This window comes from Poecile atricapillus, chromosome 18 (genome assembly GCF_030490865.1).
Source record: "Poecile atricapillus isolate bPoeAtr1 chromosome 18, bPoeAtr1.hap1, whole genome shotgun sequence".
Taxonomy (NCBI): domain Eukaryota; kingdom Metazoa; phylum Chordata; class Aves; order Passeriformes; family Paridae; genus Poecile; species Poecile atricapillus.
Window position 1 is genome coordinate 6163106 of NC_081266.1, and position 23547 is coordinate 6186652.

At 48.7% G+C, this 23547-nt stretch overlaps 1 protein-coding gene across 2 annotated transcripts in view; it reads right to left on the minus strand.

Annotated features, from left to right (window-relative positions):
• Positions 1 to 23547, minus strand: part of WNT5B (Wnt family member 5B) — a 72411-nt gene that overhangs the window by 11830 nt on the left and 37034 nt on the right. For both annotated transcript variants that reach the window (XM_058852872.1, XM_058852873.1), the window contains exons 2-3: positions 2926 to 3056; positions 1937 to 2184 (exon numbers count right to left, since the gene is read on the minus strand). In XM_058852872.1, the coding sequence (XP_058708855.1) occupies positions 1937 to 2184; positions 2926 to 3056 (379 nt within the window). The remainder of the gene's footprint in view (positions 1 to 1936; positions 2185 to 2925; positions 3057 to 23547) is intronic.

Sequence of the window (23547 nt, forward strand, 5' to 3'; positions counted from 1 at the left end):
AAATCGGAAGGTGAAGCTATTAGAAAGGAGAGGCAGCATCTCCCTCCACAGCAGCTCATCCCTGACACAAACAGCCACGAATCACCAAAGATCCAGGAATACCCCAGGACACCTTCAGTGAGATTTTTCTTTTGTGCAGTCTCCTGCTGGAGTATAAACATCTGAACGTGCTCTAGCTGAGCAGAGAATGGTTTCCAAACTGCTGGCATAGGTTTTTGGAGAGTGGGCAACTGCAGGCAGTCACCTCAGACACTGCCATCAGCACATTCCTGCCACAGACACAGCAAATGCACACACAAACCAAGCAGCAGGAGCAATGGTCACACCCATCACACACCCACAACACCTCTGCCTTCACCAAAACGTGAAGAAATCCACTCCCAATCTTAACTCAGAATCAGATTCATTTTAGAGAGGAGAAATCCTCCCACTTCCACTATCCACTCTAGTTCCTTCTGCCTCTACACATTCTGATTCCTCCTGACAGCTTTTCATCCTTCAGCTCTCTTAGTTCACCCTTCTCCACTTGTGGACCCTCTCACAGCACCAACCCAGAGCTGCAGGAAGCTCCTGGAGAATGAGGATTGCTCCAGAAGGAGAGATTCCTATTTTATTGCATCCCTATGGAGTCACAAGCAATTCTTTGGGGATTTGAAATTTACACCATTCTTTAGGAGAAGTTACACGTGAGGGAGTGACATCAGAAAGGAGAGATGAGAGTGTATTTTCTGTCCTTTGGTGGATGAAATTTCAGTTTTTATCCCTCAAAGTACATGTTTTAACAATCTGAGATTGCATGCAGCCCCATCTGGCCACCACCCTTGCTATCAGAAAGTGAGAGATCAAGGATGCACAGATGCCTTGGATGTGTGACAGGAACTGGAAGTATGTGTCAGGAAACAGCATTTTCCAGAGAAGAACTCTTGGGGTATGAGCTGGGCAGAAAGGGAGGACTTAGAATAGCTCTGGTTAGGGCTGAAATAGGAATTCTGCAAGATGGAGTAACACGTGCAGAAATATCCCTGGAATTCTCTAGGAGGACACACGAATTTCAGGATCAAACGGGGGAGATCACAGGACTTTGTGCCCTATCGCCTGAACGCCCCAGAGGTATTAAAGGTGCATCTCTTGGTGTCCTGCTGCTCCTGAAGCTTTTTTGAGAGTGAAGCCAAAACCAGTGTGAGCAATACCGGGGGTACAGGAGCTGAAGGTCTTTTTCCATCCCTCGAGCTCACAACCGAGAAATAGTTCTGATTCTTCAGTGTAAATGATTGGCTTTGTGGGTGGGAAACGAAACCTTCAGACAGGGGCTGTGGAGAGTGAGTGTGTGTGTGTGTGTGTGTGGCTGTTTTAACACCTTTTCTTTATTGGCCTGCCTGTCGGACATTTCAAACCCAGCCCGGATTTCTCAGTTTCTTGCCATCAGATGATTGCATTTCAAAAGGAGCTGGGACAATGTGGCTAGGTCACACCTCAATTCAAGTGCAGCAATGGCCTGTCAATGTGCCTCTTACGGCCAGCAGGGCAGGAATTATAAAAATCTCTTAGGTTTACACAGAAAGTGGCAGTAAGGGGGGAGTGGGGGAATTTCCATGCGCGGAGGGTCCGTATTTCCCACATCTCAGGGCTGCATTCCCTGTCCGAGATGCTGGGAACGATAACACGGGGCCATTGTTCCTGCCTCCAGCTTCTTCCTTCACCACCTTTAAAGAAGCACAGCGAACTTTTCCTGACCTTCCCGTGCTCCCCCCGAAAGAATCGCTGTCCCCTTGTCCCCAGCCCAGGGGTATCGGTGCCCCCAGGCAGTGCCTGCACACCAGGGAAGGGGAAAGCTCCTTGAAGGCAGCTCCAGGAGCCGCCCCTGGGGCTCATCACTCCTGCGGGTGTATCTGGAGGTGCAGGGGGACAACCCTTCTGAATTTCCAGGTGCTCCTACCTATTTTCATGACCCTCCCAAAGACAGAAGTGTTGTCCACCGTGCTGCAGTTCCACCGCCGCTGCCGAAACTGGTACTGGCACTCCTTGATGGCGCTGCGGGCCCCTTCCCCGATGAACACCATGTGCTCCTGGTAGAGCTGGCAGAGCTTGCGCTGCCCGGGGGACAGCCCCGGCAGCTGGCTGCACACCGGCTGGGCGCCGATGATGTACATCTCCGGCCTCTGGATGGGGTTCATGGCCAAAGACCTGCGATGAGAAAAACATCCCAAGGGAGTCTGGAGGGAGAGGCCAAGCGCCCGACACCTCTCGCCAGCAGCCCAGCCCAGCCCAGCCCCGCTGCGGAGCCCATTTCTCGTGTCAGCCGCCTCCCTCCGCAGCTCCGCCACATGCGGGGCTCTCCAGGGCTCCAGCGGCAGCAACACTGCTCGTCTGTGAGCCGAGTTTAAACACCGAGGCCGGGATGGGGAGGGGGCAGAGGGAGAGCTGAGCACTTTCCCCGCAGAAGAAAGCGAGCAGCTATTTTACACAGCGCCAGCGAGCGATGCCTGCCTTAGAGCCAGGCTATTTTCCGCTCTTCGGGGGAAGGGGGCTCCGCGGCTGCTCCCAGCGCTTTTGGCAGCGGCTGGGAAACCTTACCCATCCACTCCCTACGCATTCCCCACATCCTAGAGCCCGGACGGCATTTCAGCGAGCCCGTACAAAAGGAGCCCAGAAGCGCCTGGAGGAGAGGGGCAGCGTCCGCCACTCCCGAAACTGGGCAGGGACAGCGGGAGGGGGAACCCTGCAGAGAAGGGAAAGAAACAGGGAGGGAGGGAAGGAGGGAAGGAGGGAAGGAGGGAAGGAGGGAAGGAGGGAAGGAGGGAAGGAGGGAGGGAAGCTCCCGGGGCAGGAGCTGCCGCACGGCCCCGGACGGTCCCGGTCCCCTGTTCCCGGTCCCCGGTCCCCGGCCCGCGGCGGACAAAGGCGCCGCCGGCTCCCCTCACTTACCACCAGGAGTTGGCGTCGGCCACGGGCGAGGTGCAGCTGCAGAGGAGCGCGGCGGCGAGGGCCAGCCTCGGGCCGCTCATGGTGGGCTGCGGGGGCAGCCCCCGCCGAGCCGGCCGCCGGGACGGGGCGCCCTGCGGAGAAGCGCCGAGGAGAAGCCCTGGAGCGGGGCCTGCGAGCGGCGGGGGCGCGGCGAGCTCGGCCCGGCTGCCGCCCCCTCCCACCCCGCAGGACCCTCCCCCGGCCGCCGCCTCCCGGGGGCTCCGGCGGCGGCCCTGCCTCCCTCCCGCCCCCGGCCCCGGGCAGGGACCGGCTGCCCGAGCCTCCCGGAGCAGGGACAGGGGTACCCGAGCCTCCCGGGGCAGGGACCGCACTACCCGAGCCTCCCGGGGCAGGGACCGGCTGCCCGAGCCTCCCGGGGCAGGGACAGGGGTACCCGAGCCTCCCGGGGCAGGGACCGGCTGCCCGAGCCTCCCGGAGCAGGGACAGGGGTACCCGAGCCTCCCGGGGCAGGGACCGCACTACCCGAGCCTCCCGGGGCAGGGACCGCACTACCCGAGCCTCCCGGGGCAGGGACCGGCTGCCCGAGCCTCCCGGGGCAGGGACAGGGGTACCCGAGCCTCCCGGGGCAGGGACCGGCTGCCCGAGCCTCCCGGGGCAGGGACAGGGGTACCCGAGCCTCCCGGGGCAGGGACCGGCTGCCCGAGACTCCCGGGGCAGGGACAGCGGTGCCCGAGCCTCCCGGGGCAGGGACCGAGGTTCCCGATGTTCCCGAGCCTCCCGGGGCAGGGACCGAGGTTCCCGATGTTCCCGAGCCTCCCGGGGCAGGGGCTCTCGCCCTCCCGGCCGTCGGGAGCGCTCCCCGGAGCTCTCGGCCCGGAGCCCCGCGGCCGCAGGTGTGCGGGAGCATCAAAGCCCCGCTGCCTTTGTAGTGCAGAGGCGGCTCGGAAATGCTGCCCAGAATCGCCTCCCCAAGGGCCCCATGGCCCCGTGTCCCGCCCGGGGGGTCTGCGAGGATCGGCCGGGCCGCCAGCCACGAGTGCGGATAGGGCTGGCACCGGAGCCTAATGGCTTTAGGGGCAGGGGAGGTGGACAGGAGAAAAGCTTCAAAGGCTCCCCTGGTCCAAACTCCGCTGGAATGGCCGCGAACCTCAAAGGCAGGACAAGCAGCTCCTCAGCCCTGCCCCGGACACGGGCAGGAAGCAAATGCGGGCATCCCGCATTGTGCAGGTATTTCTGACCTGAGAGGTGCTCCTCTCACCCTGCCTGGCTCAGGTGTAGGGAAACAGCACCTCAGCACACCACCACTGCTGCCTCCATCTCCACAAGGCTTCCCGCTGTCCCATCCCACCCTGCTCCACACGGTTCCCACCTTTCCTCCACGGAAAAATGCCCACCCCAGCCTTCTCAGCAGGCTGAGCGTGCAGATCCCCCCAGGCTGTGGGGTACAGGGGGTACAGGGGGTACAGGGGGTACCCGGGTACCCAGCCTTGCCGTCTGCCTCACCAGCAGCACCCGAGACATGAATCACCAGCCCCGGCAGCTCAGACTGCTCAAGTATATTTTTTATCGAATTCCTTGCACCCGCCACGGTGGACTTGCTGTGTTTGTTTGCAGCACGCTTGGCTTCCTCCCCCATCCAGATGTGCTGTACCTGCAGCTGGTGGCCCATCTCACCTGGCAGGCAGATGTGGGGCTGCAAGTGCCAGAATTAGCCTCGGGACAAAAAAGCCTTGTGTGACCCGGCACCGCAGCGGGAGGGGAGCTCTACTGCTCGGGCACAGCGGGATCCATGTCTGAAGAAAACAGGGTGACTTTATTCCCATCTTCTCTATCCTCCCTTCTCCTCCCCCAGCCCCGAGCGTGACGGAGGGGTGGCGAGGTGTGTGTGTGTTTTGGGTCTGTTTCTATAGGGAATAGACAGAATGGAAAGTTTATCTCCCCGAGTCTGGGGAGGAAGGAAGTTGTGTATGGATGAATGGCTTTTCCATGACAAACAATGAGTCTGCACAGACATGGTGTGATGTCACCTAAAGAATTTCCAAGCCAGCCTCAGATACAGAAAACCTTTTCGCTGGCAGAGAGGAGAGCGTCCCACCTTTCCATCTCATCACAGCCAGAAAGAAGAAGTAGGGCAGGGGAGGAAAAAGAAAAGCCCTGGCTGTCTCCCACACGCACAAGGCATGTGCCATGTAAATAGATGACACGATGGGAGAAGTGCATCTCCAAGCTTTGCCCTCACCCTGCGGATTCTGAGGAAGGAGTAAACCGTGGCGAGGCGCCCGGCTGCCTCTCCCAGCCAGGAATGTGAGACGGCAGCAGCTGCTGAGGCAGTTCCACAAATCCAGGTGATGTCAATGGCAGTGTGAGCTTCTCTGAGCACATGTAGCCAGGACACGGCAGCACGCACCGCTGGCCCACCGGCAGCACCGCGGCCTGCGGGGAACAAAAACCTTCCCAGCCGGGAAAGCCTGGGAGATGCTCACGTGAAACTTGCTCCAGAAACACATGGCACTAATTAAATATCTCGTTTCAAGCATTAATATGCACAGGCAGACGATGATTAACAACAGTGAAGTGTTATGAATACTGCTGGTAGCAGCTTGACTGCCAATGAGCACGAGAAGCGCTTGAGATCTTGTTTTGAAACACGGGACCCAAGTATTGCTGTATGGGATAAGATGGCTTATCCAGCCAGCCTAATATCCTCTCTAAGGTGGCAACTAAAGCAGTTCCTTCAGCAGGAGAGTTCTCAAACTCTGAATCCTACCTAAAATCTGCTGCTGGTAAGAGCAACAGCCATTCAGCTCATACGTGAATTATGGAAGCGAGTCCTTTTTGAGGTGCTGGAAATAATTTCTTTGCTGGCTGTGTTTATGAGTTCAGATAAAGTGATAACAGCAGGTGAGGCATTGCTGCAGGGATTTAGCCTCAGCCAGCAACTTCCACACCAAAAGCTGAAAAGCTCTTGGCTGGTGGTCTGAAGAATGTGGTCTTCCACTCTTGCGCCTGTTTCTACTTGTCACCAAAATCCTGAATGAGAGGTTTTGATTTTATAAACAAAAAGCTTGGGTTATCTTTTGAGCCCGACTGCAGGGCTGGATCAAACAGCTTTGTGAGGTTGTTTGCCCAAGCAGGGCTGGGTGGCAGATATCAGGGACATTCTGTGAGGATCAGAGGTGGGGTGAAGCGGGGCTGCCGTGGGCTGGGATGGATGGAGCTGGTGAAGCACCAGGTAGGACAGCCCAACCTCACTGCAGGTGGAGCAGCCCTTCTGGCCACCATCCTGCCCATCCTTCCCCATCCAGGTGACTCCCACCTTCACCCCAAACCATCCTTCCCCTGCAGCAGCCCACTCACACCAGCTCAGACCACTCCTGCTACTCTGGGGGATGAAGGAGCAGGAGGAAGAACTCCGAAAGCACAGGTTGCTGTAACTCCTGTGGGAAAAGGTCCCATCCCACCCCTTCCAGTGGACATGGATCACTCAAAGAGCAGAAGAGAACCTGCTCGAGCACTGCAGATGCTTGTACCCAGAGCAAGCATCACCTGGGCCAAGTGAGGAGCTGTTGCCTGAAAACAGGACATGAATCTCAACCCTCAGATAAAAGGTCTAATGCCTCTTAGAGGGCAGAGCAGCGGCAGCAAGCCTTCCTCTTCCTAAAGCCTTGGCATTCTGCTGCATTCAACAGTCTGCTGCCCGAGGCAACTGTCTACTGTGCTGGCTGCCTGCCTGAAATTTGTACCTGTGTTTGCCTTTGTTCTCTTTTCAGAGGTGACAAGTGTGCACGAAGCATAAATTTACACATCCAGTTTCCAAAGGTGCATTGAAGCAGTTGGAGAGCTCTCACTGCTTTCCCAGCACTGTCCCTGCCATGTTTGCTGCAGGGAAGCTGCAGGACTCCAAGAAAGGGAGGTCATGTCCATGAGATCGTTTTTGCAAAGATTTGGCAGAGCCTGCAAAGGGTTGAACCCTCACTGGAAGACAGCTCTGACAAATGAGAAAGGGAGGGTTACTCATGCAAATTCCTTGTCCTACCCTTATTGTTTCTTAAAAACTCGGGATGTCCCCAGATGTGACCCAGATCTTTATCGAGTGAAAGGAAACATCACTTCCACATAACTCCAGTGTTCCTCATTTCTGCAACGTGTCTGATTTCTTCTGCTCTGGGGAGAGCTGGACATACATTCTTCCTCCAGTGATCAGGAGCTTCTTTTGAGTTCCTGTTTACTCTTGCAGCTTGACTGCAGCTCAATGCTTGCTTTGAATGCCTCGCAGTGTCCAGTGCATCCAGAAACAGTTACTGCTTTCTCTGACACAAGGCACTTACTCCAGATGTGAAGGATGCTCACTGGAGTAGAGTCTCTCTGCTTCAGGAGCCAGTAGAGATGCACTGCCCAGTGTTGTGTTTAACCCCTCTTCCTCCTCCTCCTCCTGCTGCTGGTCCCAGCTGGTTCTCCTGGGCAAAACATCAGCTCTGGGGTACCCTTTGGCCCAGCTGTGTCCATTCCCAGCTCCTCCTGCACCCCCAGCCCATTCCCTGGCAGGGTGGGGCAAGAGGCAGGAAAGGCCTTGACTGTGCGAGCCCTGCTGGGCAATAACCAAAATATCCCGGAGTTATCAGCGCTGTTTTCAGCACTAATCCAAAACACAGCCCCCTACCAGCTACTATGACGAAAATTAACTTCAGCCAAAAGCAGCACACCCAGGAAGGAGACTTTCCATGTGCTGCTCCAAGGGGAATCCCTGCCCTCTGCTTGTGTGCCATGGAGCTGCTGCTGCTGACAGCATCAGGAGATGTATCAGAATGTCCTGCTCTCCATCTGCTTCTGGCAGACAGACTCTAACCACAGCTCTTACTAAGACTTCAGGAATCTCATTAAAGTCACATACTTGCCCATTCAGCTGAACCAGTTTTAGAGGGAGTGTAGATTAAAAAAAAAAAAAAAAAAAAAAAAAAAAAGAAAGAAAAGAAAAAGAAAAAAAATTAAAAAAAAAAAAAACCGAATCACTTGAAGCTAAATTTCAGTCTTCACACAGAAACCTAAATCATCTTTTATCTCACCACTCCCTGACTAGTCTGGTTCTGTGCTGTTCCCCTGCTGCCCTGTCCTCTCTCAGCACTGTGCCACCACATCGCTGCACTGGTGTCAACCTTCCCAGATCTAAAGGTGTTTATTTATTTGTACTGCAATTATTACTTAACCAGCACCTGGAGCCACCTCCATAGGTCCAGACACAGCTGGGCTGTTAGAAAAGATGTAATAAAACCTTCTTGAAGTATCCCAGCACATCAGTCCTTCATGCCTGCCCTTTTGCCTTGCCTCACTGAATTGTCACGCACTGTCTGTCTCTGCTGGAAAAGCAGATTATTCCTGTTACATCCTGCTTGTTTCTTTTGGTGCTTACAGGCTCGGTTTTATCTCCTGATGTGCTCATGCACTACCTTTTCCTGCATCTCATCACCTGTCACCCCTGCTGACAGATCCAGATTTCCTTTCACCACTACCTTGCTGTCCCATTTTTGCATGGCTCCCCTGGCCAATGGCATCCAGCCTGGCTGTCACCAGGGCATGTAGTGCAGCAAGTGCCAAGATATACCTGCCAGTCCCAGCACACCCAGTGACAGCTGGCCCTGAAGTGCCTCACCAAGGACAGCAACACTGGAGGAAGCTTGCAAATAAAGCAGAAGTGCTAGACAACAAAAGTGGCCAGATACTGAACATTTTCACCATTCAAAACCAGAATATGTACAAAGGATAATTATTCTATGAACAAAACCATTTCTCAGCTACAGAATATATGTATAGCCTAATGAACAGTGTCATTTCCAGCACAGGGTTTCATGACAGGCAATGAGCTCACTTGGAGCAAGCCCATCTCACCCAGTACAAGAAAAAAGCAAACTCCAAAGATTAATCAGGACACGATCCTCCTTCCTCTCAAGGGGATTCTGTGGTACTTGCACTCACTCTTCCAGCAGATTAAATCTGAGTGTTGAGCCAACCTGGTCCGCTGAGACCAGCACAAGATGTCCCAAAGAAAAGTGCAACAGACTCAGCAAAAGCTGCATATGCTGAAACAAAATTGATTTAGATTTTTTGAAATGGAGAAAGAAGCACCACAGCCCCATCCCTGCAGGTATAAGGCTGTCTGGAAGATCTCCACATCCATGATATTCCCATGGACAGATCCAAGCCATCCGGTTCCACTTTACATGAGGAGGTTATTTGCATGCTGGCAGCCCCAGCTGAGAGCCAGAGTCCTAAACCATGTCTAGCCCAAATTCTGCACTTCTCGTTCCCACGACTGCTGAAATACCAGGGTTTCTGGGGCTGCAGCAATCATCCCTAATCACAAACTGAAACCTTCTCAGCGTCCTCTATTTGTATGGGAAAGCCCCATAAGAAATTAGACCAGTTCTACTGTGCATAATTATAAACCCAACAAATCACTAGATACAGATATTTGAAAGGAGCACCAGGCATTTTCCTCTGCTGACCGCTCAGCAGCTTATTTAAGATGCCCACGGTGTCACAGCTCCCTTGCCAGACAAGCACCCCATCTCCTTCAATTGCATTAATGATTTCACCTTCAGAAAATGTTCCCCAGGCCCCCCCAAAGGAGCCACGGGGGTCAGGTTGGGACACAAGGCCAGGCAGGATTAGGAAGCCCAAGCTGCTGCTCCCCAACATCAGATTGCCAAGAATGAAAGACTCCATCCCTTAAAGGCCATTTAGCTGACGTCTAGCTTTCCCAAATGTTAAATTTACACAAAGGATTAACCATCCTAGAGGGGAGTAAGATGTGAGAAAAGTGAAGAACATCCGTCCCTCCTTTGTTTTCCAGAGGCCAGTCCTGACCATCCTAGAGGGGAGTAAGACATGAGAAAAGTGAAGAGAAGAACATCCATCCCTCCTTTGTTTCCCAGAGGCCAGTCCTGGGAGCTGGTGAGCTCCCTGCTGTATCTGAGCAGGGCACAGACCCCTCAGGCAGTGACAGGAGGGCAGCTCTGCTCCTGCTGGGGGAGCTGATGCTGCTGCAGGGTTTGTGTGAGAGCTCTGGGCTCAGCCCATGGTGGTTATGAGCACACACATCAGCCCTCCTCGAAGGTTACGAAGCACAAGAACACAAAGTTCTCTGACAACATCAGCAAGGAGGCAGAGCAAGGCTATCCAAGTCAAAGCAACTTCTCTGCAGAGATTTTAGGACAGGCCAGGGGATGGAAAGAGTTGGATGACTTTAAGTGTTCTCTTCCTCACTCTGAGCTTGGAGAACACAGTGCACCTTCATCCTCCCTAAAGGGGTGTCCAGCTCCCCCAGCCCCCGTGGAGCCATCCCAAACTGAGATTTATGTCTCAGCATCTCACAGGCCTGGAGCTCATTTTTGCCCTGGAAGTATGTTCCTTTCAGCTTGTTCCCTACTCTGTAAGAATTACATCAACTGCCAAAAGAAATCAAATATTCAAAGTACGGTTAAACTGCTGCTGCAGTGGTTCTTAATTCTCCAGGAGTGAATGACTGGAGGAAATGGAGATTCACTGTTTGCTGCTGTGCCTTGGACATTCTGCACCTCAGTGCAGGTCACAGCATCAGATCAAGACCCTCCTGCCAGTTAAACCACAGCCAGCAAAGCTTGACTTGTCCATTTCCAAAGGAAACAATAAACCATTGGAATAAATCCAAGTTCATTATAATTTTTCTCTTTCCAAACAGACTCTTCAAAGAGGTTCTTACAAAGTCTAGTCTAATAAAAATAATAATGGCCAGCTTTTCCTCCACTCCAGACTTGCAAAGCGAGCACATACACCCATCCCTTAGACCCCACAGCCCTGAGAGCCACTATTTTTCCTCTACCTCACAGAAAGGGAAAGAGAGGTGCAGGAGGGGGTGAGTGACAGGTTGAAAACAGGAAATCTGTGGGGCAGATTTACCTTCATTCAGTAAAGCATTAAACCAGGTGCCTGAAAGCAAGAATATCCCTACTCATTTTTGCTGAATTTGGATCAAAATGAAAATCTGCTTGCTTTTTCCACTCTTTCAACCATCAAATATTTCTGCCATCAATTAAATGACGTTCCTGCTCAAATACAGTGGGTTCAAATACAGAACATTTTGGGAATAATGCCCAAGTGTATAATTGTATCATCTTCATAGTTCTCACAGTTTCCAAACCAAAGAGGAAAAACCTTTTTTTCAAGCATGCTTACTGTGTTTTATATTAAAAATAAACTATAGTAAAGGTTGAAGCACTATAAATAAAGCCCTGCCTACATCAGGAGGTTACACCCATTTAACCAATTTCAGAACTTATCTTCTATACCCTCACACTTCAGTGAAGGAATTTCCTGTTAATTCTGGGTGCAACAGATTTCAGCTAAACCTATTCAAACTGTCTGGGGAATAGACTGCATATACATTTGTACCAAAAAGGAGATCATTTTATAACTCAACCTCATTCTAACATGATCACTTATGTGCAATTTGAGCTGCAGAAAATAGAGGTATCCTGTTACAGACCTTGTTTTAAGTTCACTGCCAGAGGCTGAGGGCACAGGGAGTGAACATCAGACTCCAGGACAGGAACTACATCAAGCTCTGATGATGCCAAAGCCCCTCTGTTATCAGGGCAAGGCCTGAAGTGCAAGAACACAACAGCAAAGAAGGGAAAAAAATAAAAATCTATGTGTTAAAAAAAATGAGAACAAAGCATTAGTTTGAAAGATGGCTCTGTGTAAAATTATCTGGTTTGTAACAGATGAGGTTTCCACTCTTTGTGCTAGCATTTGCTGCTTTGTAAATCCTTCCCAAAATGGAACAAAAGAACAACTGGAAAAGTAACTGAAGCCTCTAGAGCAACTTTACTCCAATTTGTTCATTTTCATTGACTTTGCCTCAGTTTTCAAAGCACATTATACAGATATTTTAACTGCCAAAGCTATCCAAAAGCTTTCCAAAAGAAGTTGTGGTTTTTTTTCCCTGTTTCTCTCGCCAGCACGAACTCTAATGTGACATTTTGGTACAGACTCTAGAATAGCATCCATCTCCTCCTCCCACAGCTCTGCCTGCCCAGCAGGGCTAACCAAAATCAAAACTTGCTTTACATCAACACAGCCAGTGCAAGTTGTCACCAGACCGACTTTGCACCCACGGCGAGGCTTTCTGAGCACATCCTGCACTCCACCAGTGGCAACTTCATCCTCCAAACAGCTCAGCCCACACCTAGGCTTCAAAACAAGGAATCAGATTTCAGAGGTGCCTGTGAAAAATTGTGGTTTTTCCTTTTCTGCTTCAGACATGAAAAATGTTGTGGCCACCAGAAACGTAACTCCAAGGGGTTAAATTATCTGGTGCTTATCTAACAGCTCATCTCCTCAGAAAGCAGTGCACAAACCCAGGAATGACTGGCACCAGAGAATTTGGCCCTGAGTTGTTCTGAGAGTGTAACACCCACATTCTGCAGCCCTTCAAACAGGGAATTAAAAGTCTCTGTTCCCACAGCAGGTGCAGCTGGGCTGGAGGAGGCTGCCCAGTTCAGACCATCACCATCCTGCAAACCTCACAAAGGCACTGGGATATTCTGATGGCAACCAGCTCTCGGTCCAGTTTGCCACGGGGAGCTGAGGGAGGGCAGGAATGCTCCCTTTGCCATGGCATGGCTTGATGTCATCTTTGAAATTCATCTTTGAAATTCATCTTTGAAATGTCATCTTTGAAAGATCACACCCCTACAGCATCCTGCAGCAGGGCTCAGAATCACACCTGCAGAAGGGAATGAGCAGGAACTGAGTGATTCTCATTCCTGGTGGAAATTCAGAGAGAAAGGTGTTTTCCTAGTGCTTGGAGGAGTGAGGCTTTGGCCTCTCCTCTGGACATCAGGCCAGGTGTCCTGCAGGGACACAGTGCCTGCCCCACTCTCCATCACATCTTCATGCTAATGGCACTCTCTGGCCACACTTTCCATAACATCCTGCATAAATTTATATTGATTTAAAATTTATATTCATTTAAAATTTATATTAATTTAAAATTTATATTAATTTAAAATTTATATTATTTTAAAATGTATATTAATTTAAAATTTATATTATTTTAAAATCTATATTAATTTAAATTTTGTATTATTTTAAAATTTATATTAATAAAGAAAATATTTATATTAAAATATTAATAAAATAATATAACAAATAATAATTATTTAATAATAAAATATTTCCATAAATATCATGCATAAATTTATATTAATTTAAAATTTATATTAATAAATGAAATATTTATATTAATCGATAAAAATAATAAGAGAATACAATAATAATTATTTTAATAATAAATTATTCTCCATAATATCCTGCATAAATTTATAGTAATTTAAAATTTATATTAATAAATGAAATATTTATATTAATCAATAAAAATAATAAAATAATACAATAATAGTTATTTTAATAATAAATTATTTTCCATAATATCCTGCACAAATTTATAATTTAAAATTTGTATTAATTAAAATTTTTTATTAATTCAAAATTTTGATTAATTTAAAATTTATATTAATAACGAAAATATTTATATTAATAAATAGAAATAATAAAATAATAAAAATATTTATTTTAGTAATAAAACAAATTGTTAAAATAGTTATTAAAATAGTAAAATATCAAAGATTTTAATATTTTGATAAATATTGTAAATATATATTAAAGAATAGAAATATTAGTAATAAAATATAGTTATAAAATATAGTTATAAAATATATTGTAATATCTATATATTAATATAAAATGTTAAAATAAATTATTTCAATAATGAAATAAAAATAATTAAAGTTTCTATTAATAAATACAATATTTATTTTGCATAAATATCCTCCAGAGAAAACATGTAAATATTGTCACCATTTAGTCCATGCTCACACTAAACCTTGTGCAGAATTTACCACACACAGCTGGACAGTCCACAGGAGATGGCTTTTTTTAAGAGAAAGAAATGTGTTCATTTTTCCCTTGATGCTAAAGGGGAAACATGCACTCAGTGGGAAAAATCCAGGAGGGAGAAATTCTTCCAACTGCCACTCAAATAGAGAAAATTAAAATTATCTATTTTACATTACAATCCAATATTTACAGTCCTGGAGATTCTTTCCCCAACCTCTCTGGCAATATTAAGTCTACTGGACAGGACTAGGCAATTTCTGTAGGTGGAACATCTGGAAAGCAACCTTTGCTTTTTTGGACAACTACAAAGTTTTTACAAAGAAAAATATATTTATCCTGCAGAAAAACCCCAGTGTACCTGCAGAGGAGATAGGAATTGCTTGTCTTGCAGGAGGGGGAAGCATGGGCCACTGCACAGGGGCTGAGAGGCTCGGCTGCTGCACGAGGAGATGCTCACCATCCTCGCAGCAGGCAAGGTGTAGGATGAAAGAGGGAATTGCCTGAGTCTCTACACTGCAGGGGAAGCAAGAAATCCTATTAAGGATTTATGCTGTTCCAGCAAAATAACTTCCTCACTTGAAGCAGAAGCAGCTTTTTCTCTGTCGTGACTCCGCTCGTGCTGACAGCGCGCGGTTCTTCCGTCCAGCGCCAGCTTTGTGCAGAGATTTGGCATCGGGGATGGGCCAGCAAGGATCCTACTCCTGCTCTCAGGTACAACTTCATCTGAGATGCCTCTGAGATGCACTGCTTTGAACAGCCCTCCTGTTTCTGAACACGTGTAGAGAGGAAGAAGTTATTTACTACATGAAGGGGTCTGAAAATACAGCGATGTTCACATGCTAAAATATGTATAGACAGGGCATGGATGGTTCTGAGAGGACAAAAATGTTCTAGACATGGTATGTATGGGTCTGAGAGGACAAAAATATGTTCTAGACACGGTATGTATGGGTCTGAGAGGACATTTCTGCGTGGTGTGTAACAATTATAATGTGTTTTCATTTACACAGTGTCTCCTCCACGCACAAGGGAATGTAACAAAATGTAACTAAAACCACATATCCTTACAAATAAAGGGACAGAGAGAGAGTTTCACATAAAGGTTAAACAAAAAAATCTGTTTAATGTCACTTTGGGGATTACAGGAACTGGAGTAAAACAAACATCCAGAAAAAGCTTTGAGGGGTTGCTTCAGGAAAAGCACGTGTGTGCCACCACATCTGAATATTCAATATGTCTTGCTGGGACAGCTTGGGGAAAATAGGAAGCTGGAAATTTTCAGTGTGGGAATTAGATGGAAGAATGTGAACCATTCTAAACAAAACAGAGTGGAGTTGCCAGCTGACTTGCTCAAATGCCAGTGCTCTCTAGGATCCCTTGAAACAGAGCTGGGGACCGGCCTTGGCGCTCAGGGAGTGGGTAGGGAGCCAGGAGATCTGGGCTGGATTCCTGGCCCTGCAACAAACCCAGCATGTGACGCTGGGAAGTCATTCAGTTCTCAGTTTCCAAAACCTGATTTCATGCCTACACTCCTGGGCACCCAGAGCGAGGCAGCGTGAGCCCAAACATCCCAGATTTCAAACAAAGTCCAGCCCCAGGTGCTCCCTCCCCATCCATGAAGAACACACAGTTTGGCATTGGTTCCACCATGGATGAAGCAGGGCTAAAAACTACAAAGGAACCTGAAATGCTACAAAAATCCAGGTATTCCATGATTAGATATCTTTTGCCACAGGAGAGGTGCTCTGGATATGCAAAGGACCATTATTGAGTTACCTGTTGCTTCCCACATCCTGTGGCAACTGTTGCCATTCTAGAAATATTTTCACTATTTCAATAGTCAATTTCAGTCAATCTGAAAACAATTTTCAGATTTCAATACATCTCAAGACTTTTGTTTATGTTTCCTGCTTCAGGGCACCAAGGAATAATTTTCTCACAAAAGGATTCACGGTCCAAAAGGAACCTAAAGAATACAGATCAGGATTGCTGGCAAAAAGCGTGGAACACTGACAAGACTAGGAAAATACTAGATCTCAAGGGTGAAATAGTGGGAAGAAAGAGGCTTTTCCACATAATTTAGTCAGTATGTATGTTGGGGGGAATAAACCCAAAAAAACAGAAGTAAATGCCATATTTCTAGCTTATACTTTTCTGTTTAAAAATAAAAATTGGAACCATCAGAACTAGAGAAAGCTGTATTCTATTGTACATGAGGGAGTCTGATCATGCTGATTAATTTACATTACACTGTAGGCAAAGGTTTATTATGTTTTGTTTTTTTTAATGAAAAGTGTAGACACAAGTTGAAAGAACAAGTGTAAAGCACAGATTTTGTTCTACATATTTATATTTCCACCTCCAGCATGGTGAGCTTTATATTTTCTTCCTGCCCTGCTTGTGTCTGCCCTTCATTTTACCCCTGCATTTCCAGAGAGGATTTCCAAGATTTTTGTCCTGTACAGATAGTTAACACGTGTTGGTGAATTTAGCTGCCTTAATGGGGTTTTAGAGTTTCCAGATGAACACAAGAACAGAAGCAGGAACAAAAGAAGTTTCTGAAAGGGACCTGGTCCCTTTGCAACCATTTTTCTGTGCATCCATTACACTTGCACCGGATAACTTGCAGAAAATCAGGGGAATTTAGCACAGTTTCTGCGTGGTTACTTCTAGGAATAAAATGTTACATTAACCTTCCTCTGGCCAGAAATAATCCAAATTATCCATTAAGTATCACATTGTATTTTGTATTTTAGCCTGTCTTCCTTTTAAAACTGCATTTTCTAACTCTCACCTTTGTGCAAAACTCGAACTGTGAATCTCATTTTCACAGCGTGTTTCCAAAACAGTATTGCCCTATTTTCCAGTTTTCCTCCAAGAACTTACTTCAGAGCCGGTGCTCATGAGGCAGGTGACATAACTTGGTCCAGTTCAAGAGAATTGCCAATTTTAGAATGCCATTTACTACCTGAAAATGTGCTGGTGGCCACAGTCCAGAGAGGGAGGAGTCAATGGTTAAAAGTGATGCTGCAGTAATCCACGGGTACAAAAATCTTTTGTTTTAAGAGCCACGTTTTAAAACCTTTTGTTTTAAGAGGCCATCAGTGCCCTCCCAAAGTGAGCTTTCCCTCTTGTGAGTTTACCTGTCACACCACTGTGAAATATGAATTACCTGTCCCTGGACACTCTGGTGAGGTCCCTGTGCAAGGTTTGACTGGAAAGCCCAGGGACTGATGTCTTTTCTTCCTTGCAGCTTCTGACAGAGAGCACAGGGAGAAGTTTCCCTGGCACCCCTTAGCCACGAGCTGGCCAGTATTGCCCCATCTGCCCTGCCTGCAGAGAGCAGGCTCAGCCAAAGGCCACAGCCTCTCCCCATCCCAGGCTGAGCTTGTTTTATATATTTATATTTATATAAATATATATTTTTATAAATATAAATATATATTTATAATATATATAATATATTATATATAATATATATTGTATTATATAATATATAATATATAATAATATAGCTCCAGCTGGCACTGGAGCTCCACACAGAGCATCCATCCATCTCTGCTGGGTTTTGGACGACACAGCTGTTAGAAAGGAAGATTTCACAGAGCTGCTGCTGTAACAGGTACCACACAGCATGTCAGCCACACATGTTTCTGCTGTGACTGCAGGGGCTGTCCCTTTTAGATCAAGTTGTAGAGGTCACAGAGTTCAATCCCCAGGAATGGCTTATGAAAGCAATTACCACCTGAAAGGTCTCTTTGTTTTTGTGCCACTGCTTTTAATAATAACGATTGCATCAGGTATTTTCTGCCATCTCAACCTTCTTTGGTACTGCTAAGGAAGGAATGACAAAGCCCAACACTTAAAATAGCACCCAATACAACGAACTGCAAACACAGGTTTGAGGTTTTACATGCTGCCCTCCCAAAGCACTTTCCCTTTGATGATTTTAACCACTTTAACAGCGAAGCTGGGAATACAACCCCGAGCTCCCCCACTTCACACCCTCTGACCTCATGACATGGAGTTATGTTCTTGTCAGCTACTGACTGACAAGTAAAAACACGACCTGAAGAAAATACCCAAATCCCAAAGGCTCAAATCTATAGCTGGAGTCTGCACTGAGACATTAGCTCTGAATTTTGCCCCAGCATTTAACCACGTATCCACAGTACATTGTATTTTGACTAAACCACCCAATTCCAGGAAATACATGCCAGATGAGAATTACTTTGTGCAGGACAAACCACGTAGTTGTAAAATACAGCCTCATGTAGCACCTATTAGAGACATGAAGCCTGCAAAGTACAAAAACCCACTTTCCTTTTCAGGAAAGCTTCATAGTGACCTAGTCTTCCAAACAAAGCTCAACAGGCAAAAGGATCCCAGTATTACAATTTCCAAATAACCCTCTGATACATTTTCTTTATATTCTCTGATCAAAGAATGAAAGGTCACAGCCAGCATGAATTCCAAAGGGAATCCATTCACTGAACACCCTAGGCTGATTTATATATGAGCGGATCCATGCACACAGGTATGGACACATGCAATGCAGAATCACTCAAGAGTTTGGTTTGGAAGGGACCTTAAAAGCCACCTAGTCCAGCCCCCTGCAATGAGTAGGGACATCTTCAACTAGAGCAGGTTGATCAGAGTCCTGTCCAACCTGACCTTTAATGTTTCCAGGAATGCAGCAGGCAGCACCTCTCCAGGCACCCTGTGTCAGCGTTTCACCATCCTCAGTGTAAAAATCTTGTATCCAGTCTAAACTGACTCTCCTTTGGTTTAAAACCATGAACTGTTGTCCTATTGCAACAGTCCCAAAAGGACCCTTTTGGTTTCATTCATACACAAAAAAACATTCCCCAAACTGAATTTGAAGAAGCTCCACTAAACCAACTTTAAACCTGGTTTAAGACCATGGATTGTATCAAACTTGGTTGATTTTTGTGGTCATGGTTTGAATCTGATGGAGAAGATCTGGAGGCCAACTTGTAAAGGACAACTATAGGCTCATGGAGTGTGGCTGCATCTAAGTTTAAATGGTTCAAAAGAGAGAGAAGGGTTAGCTGGGCACAGGCTTTATTGTCCAAGCGTTTTTGCCTCACTTCTGTCCTGCAGTCCCAATGGCCACTGCCCTTAGGCAAAAAAATCCCAAAGGCTAAAAAGATTCCTGTGGGCAAATTCACAAGTTCTTCATTCCTCAGCTGAAGCTATGAAAAGGCAGAAAGCACATGGAATAGGGTGGGGCAGAAGAAAAGAAAGGATAAAGAAGAACTCTGTTATCTCTTAAATTTGAGCCAGAAGTTACTCTGCAAACTGACAGGCAAAAGCAACAAACAAGGGCAGGCTGAGATGGGAGCTAGAGAAAGACCTGGTAGATGTTACACCCAACATGCAATAAAAGATGCAGGACAGACAAGAGTGCAGCTTTATCAGCATGAGCTGCTTCCAATCATAGAAGCCACGAGTGAGTTATGTGGATCCTCCTGAACCCCAGCCAAGCAAAACTCTACAGCCTCCACTGAACACCAGTATAACTGGGGGGGAAAAAAAGAGAAGCATTTATCTGGCAAGTGCTTTCTAAAAGAGAGCGTGGCTGTTGGGAGCTGCTCGAGGGGCTGGAATGCTAGAGATGGTTCCAGGGGTATGGAGCAGCCATCAGAGCACATAGGAGTCAGGCAGGGATTTTTAATAAAATGCAGTTTATCACACGGTGATTACCACCTCCTATTTATACCACATGAGATCATGAAAAACACGGCACATATTCCTTTACTGCTGGAAACACAAAGTCAACTGAACAACCATGTGACAAATTGGCCCTTTTTCATGCACTTTGTTCTTTGTCTTTCTAAACCTCTATTTCCAAATATCTGTCACTTACACTGAGAAATGAAAATCTGCTAGAACAGTAATTTCTGTGCCCTCCTCTCCCCCAGCTCAACACTACAGTAGATTAGGAATACGAATCCAAATTCCAGGCTGTTCCACTCAACATGTAAACCTTAACTGTTCACAAGGAAGGACAGATGGTCTAAGCACATAACACGTGAGAAAGAGAACTTCAGTCTCCAGAAAATGCATCATCTATTTCCAGCTTCTGCTGGCTACACACAAGAGGCATTACAGACACAATGTGCCAAGACATGAAGAAAAAAGTATTTCAGGTAAGCTTTTCTGCCTTGAAGAGCACACCTTTCCCTACTCCCCTTCAAATGTGGTTTGAAAGGCTTAGGGAGAGGAAATACCACATTATTTCCATGGCAAGATTCCGCAGCTGAACTTGGGATAATACGGTGAAAGCCTTCATCAGCACTCTTTGAGAATGACTTGTAGAACTTGCTCGTAGCTTTGCCAGTTGTGAGTAACACAATCGCCAAGATCCACCAACACTTCTGTGTCCCATTTCCTTCACACGTTGCCTGATGTGTGCTGGACTCAGCCTTCTTGTGAGCGATCCCGCTGCCTCCAGACAAGGAATCCCTGCCACGACAGGCCCGTGAGATGCCACACCTTTCACCTGCTCCTCACTCCATGGAAATTCCCCTTTTCAGTTGCCATGCTCTACAACTGATCTGAGCACAGCCAAGCTGCAGAGAAAAAAAATCTATTGCCCCTAATCTTTTGCTTATTAGCCCGATGGCTAACCGACCTCCAAACAGCAAATATATGTATTTCCAAAAATAGTGCTACAAAGGTAGTTCATACAGTACAGCTCCTGTGTGTGACTGAGGCTCCACAATCACTAAAAGCAGGTTGCTGGATCACCCAGGAGTACAAATTTCATCGGGATCGGGCCAAGGCATGTGATCAGGCTGCTGCGGAACGAGCCAGAGCGCAGGATGCGGGGCCAGCGCCAATCCTGCTCTGGCCACGTGCCAAACACAGGGGTGCAGACGATACCTGATCTGGCTGGAGCTGAGCACACTGACACCTGAGCCGGCATAAAGTCTGCTAGTAAAAAGTTAACCTGTCAAAAAACTTCTTGAATTAACTTGAGCAGGCAGGGTGAATGAATAGCAGGTCAGCGCTTCACATCATGTGGCCAGCCCATTTTGGAGCCAATAATAGGAGCTGTGCTGCTGGCTTTTGTGCGCTGCCAAACCGCAGCCTAATGTCGATAGTGATGTTTATATGCATGGGGAACTCGGTGCAGGATCAGGGCCTCCGAGTCCTTCAACTCGCACTGCCTCCAACTTAAAGCAAAAAGGAAAGAGAAAAGCAGAGTGAAACCTAAATGTTTCACCTCCAAGTATTCACCAGAACCTGACAATATGGAATCTGTACGTGAAGGCAGAGCCACGACTGCTTCTGTAGCAGATAAATTTAAATGATGATTAAAATAGAACCTATTCCTTCGTGTTAGTGGAGGCATCAGTACAGCAAACACATCAGTAACTAGGATGATTTAGCGATCCAGACAGTATTAAAAACACACCCTGTCATGTTGAACAAATGCAAACTTTATTTTTTCTTTACAAAGAAAGGGCAGTCCTGCTCTTCTGAAACTGTTTTGAAAAGCCTTCCCTGATCTCTGGTAGAACTTGAGCCATTTTTAACACTGCTGCAATACTGCCCAGTGTTGAGATCTCCACAGTTACCATTACACAGGCTACAGACACATAGGAAACACGGTTTTCAAACATTCTTTCTTGAAATTGCTGGAAGTCACTGGAAATTACTTGGTTTATGTGACTACTTCAACGATTTTCAGAACTAGTTCAAGGAGGCCATTAGCTGAAAGCCATTTTGAGATTTTCCATTCCCCATTACAGAGGCCCTAAAACGGTCTGTGCAGAGATGTACAGCAACCTTGACAGCTAGCCCGCTCTCTGAGCTGTTTACAGCCCTGTGCTATCGCTCCCGCAGGCATGCCCGGACACAGGCTTCCCAAACTTTGGTCCTCAAGGCTGTCACACCGCCTCACAGACTGCAGCAGCCGGTGATCCAGCAGGCAAGGCTGGGACAGCCATCCGCTCTCCCTTTGCCACCTTCTGCAGCTGTACAAACCCCTGTTCCTCCTCATGGGACCCGGGGCTCCCAGAGAGCTCCAGGAGTTACCAGCCAGCCCAGCATGGCCTTGGCCAGCCTCAATGCAGAGGTGGCCCAGTGGCAAACGCGGGTGAAGTGAGGGGGTGGCTGGAGCATGGCACAGTACCGAGCTGGAGTCTCCAGCTGAGCCACGGGAGATTTTAGGTCGGACATTAGGAGGAATTTCTTCACAGCAAATGGTGATTAGACACTGGAAGGGACTGCCCAGGGAAGCGGTGGAGTCACCGTCCCTGGAGGTGTTAAGACTGGATGTGGCACTGGTCTGGGTGACAGGATGGTGTCTGGTCACAGGTTGGAGACGATGATCTCCGAGGTCTTTTCCAAGCTGACTGAGTCTGTAATTCTGTAAAGCAGCGCTGCTCTGCATCCCTGCCACCACTGTCCTGGTGGGGACCTGTCACCCATGGGTGGCAACACCGCACCCATCGTGGCTTCTCTGCACTGACAGGGCAGGAATTAGGATTAGTAATGCATTAGGGAAAGTACTGCCAGCAGGTTGAGGGAGCTGATCCTGCTCCTTTACTCAGCCCTGGTGTGCTGCACCCAGTTTGGGGCTGCCCAGTACAAGAGAGATATGGAGCTCCTGGAGAGGGCCCAGTGAAGAGTAAGATAGATCATGAGGGGACTGGAGCATCGCTGTTATGAGAAAAAGCTGAGAAGATTTGGCCTGCTCAGTCTCAAGAAGAGATGCCTGAGAAAGGACCCCATCGATGCCTGTAAGTGTATGAAAGATGAGTCAAGAGGATGGAGCCAGGCTCTTCTTGGTGACACCAAGCAATAGGACAGGAGGCAGGTATAAACTGACAAGAGAAAGTTCCTCCTGAAAACAAGGAATAACTTCTTTCCTGTGCGGGTTGCCCGTGCATTGCACCGGGCTGCCCAGAGAGGTTGTGACTTCTCTCTCTCTGGACACTCCAGAACCGTCTTGATGTCACTCTGGATGCCACCCTGTGCCATGTGCAGGAGTCGGGAGTGGCTCCGGTGAGGGCTGAGGGCGCAGGGGCCGGGTCCCGGGGAGCGCTGAGGGCGCTGAGGGCGCAGGGGCCGGGTCCCGGGGAGCGCTGAGGGCGCACGGGCCGGGTCCCGGGGAGCGGTGAAGGCGCAGGGGCCGGGTCCCGGGGAGCGCTGAGGGCGCAGGGGCCGGGTCCCGGGGAGCGCTGAGGGCGCAGGGGCCGGGCCCGGGTCCCGGGGAGCGCTGAGGGCGCAGGGGCCGGGCCCGGGTCCCGGGGAGCGCTGAGGGCGCAGGGGCCGGGCCCGGGTCCCGGGAGGGCGCAGGGGCCGGGTCCCGGGGAGCGCTGAGGGCGCAGGGGCCGGGCCCGGGTCCCGGGGAGTGCTGAGGGCGCAGGGGCCGGGTCCCGGGGAGCGCTGAGGGCCGGGTCCCGGGCCGCGGTGACGCCCCCGGTGGCGGCGCGGGGCAGCGCGGCTCGCGCGGGGGCGCCCGGCGCTGTTTCCAGGGCGACGGCCGGCCGTGTTCCGGACCGTACCATTGCGCAAGCGGCGCGGGTGGGGGCGGGCGGGGGAAACAGGCCGGGCCCGGCGCCGCCTCCTCCCCGGCTGCCTCCTCCCCCCCGCCTGGCCGCGCCTCCCCCCTCCCGCGGGCCGGAGCGGCGCCGGGCCCAGCAGCGCGCGGCG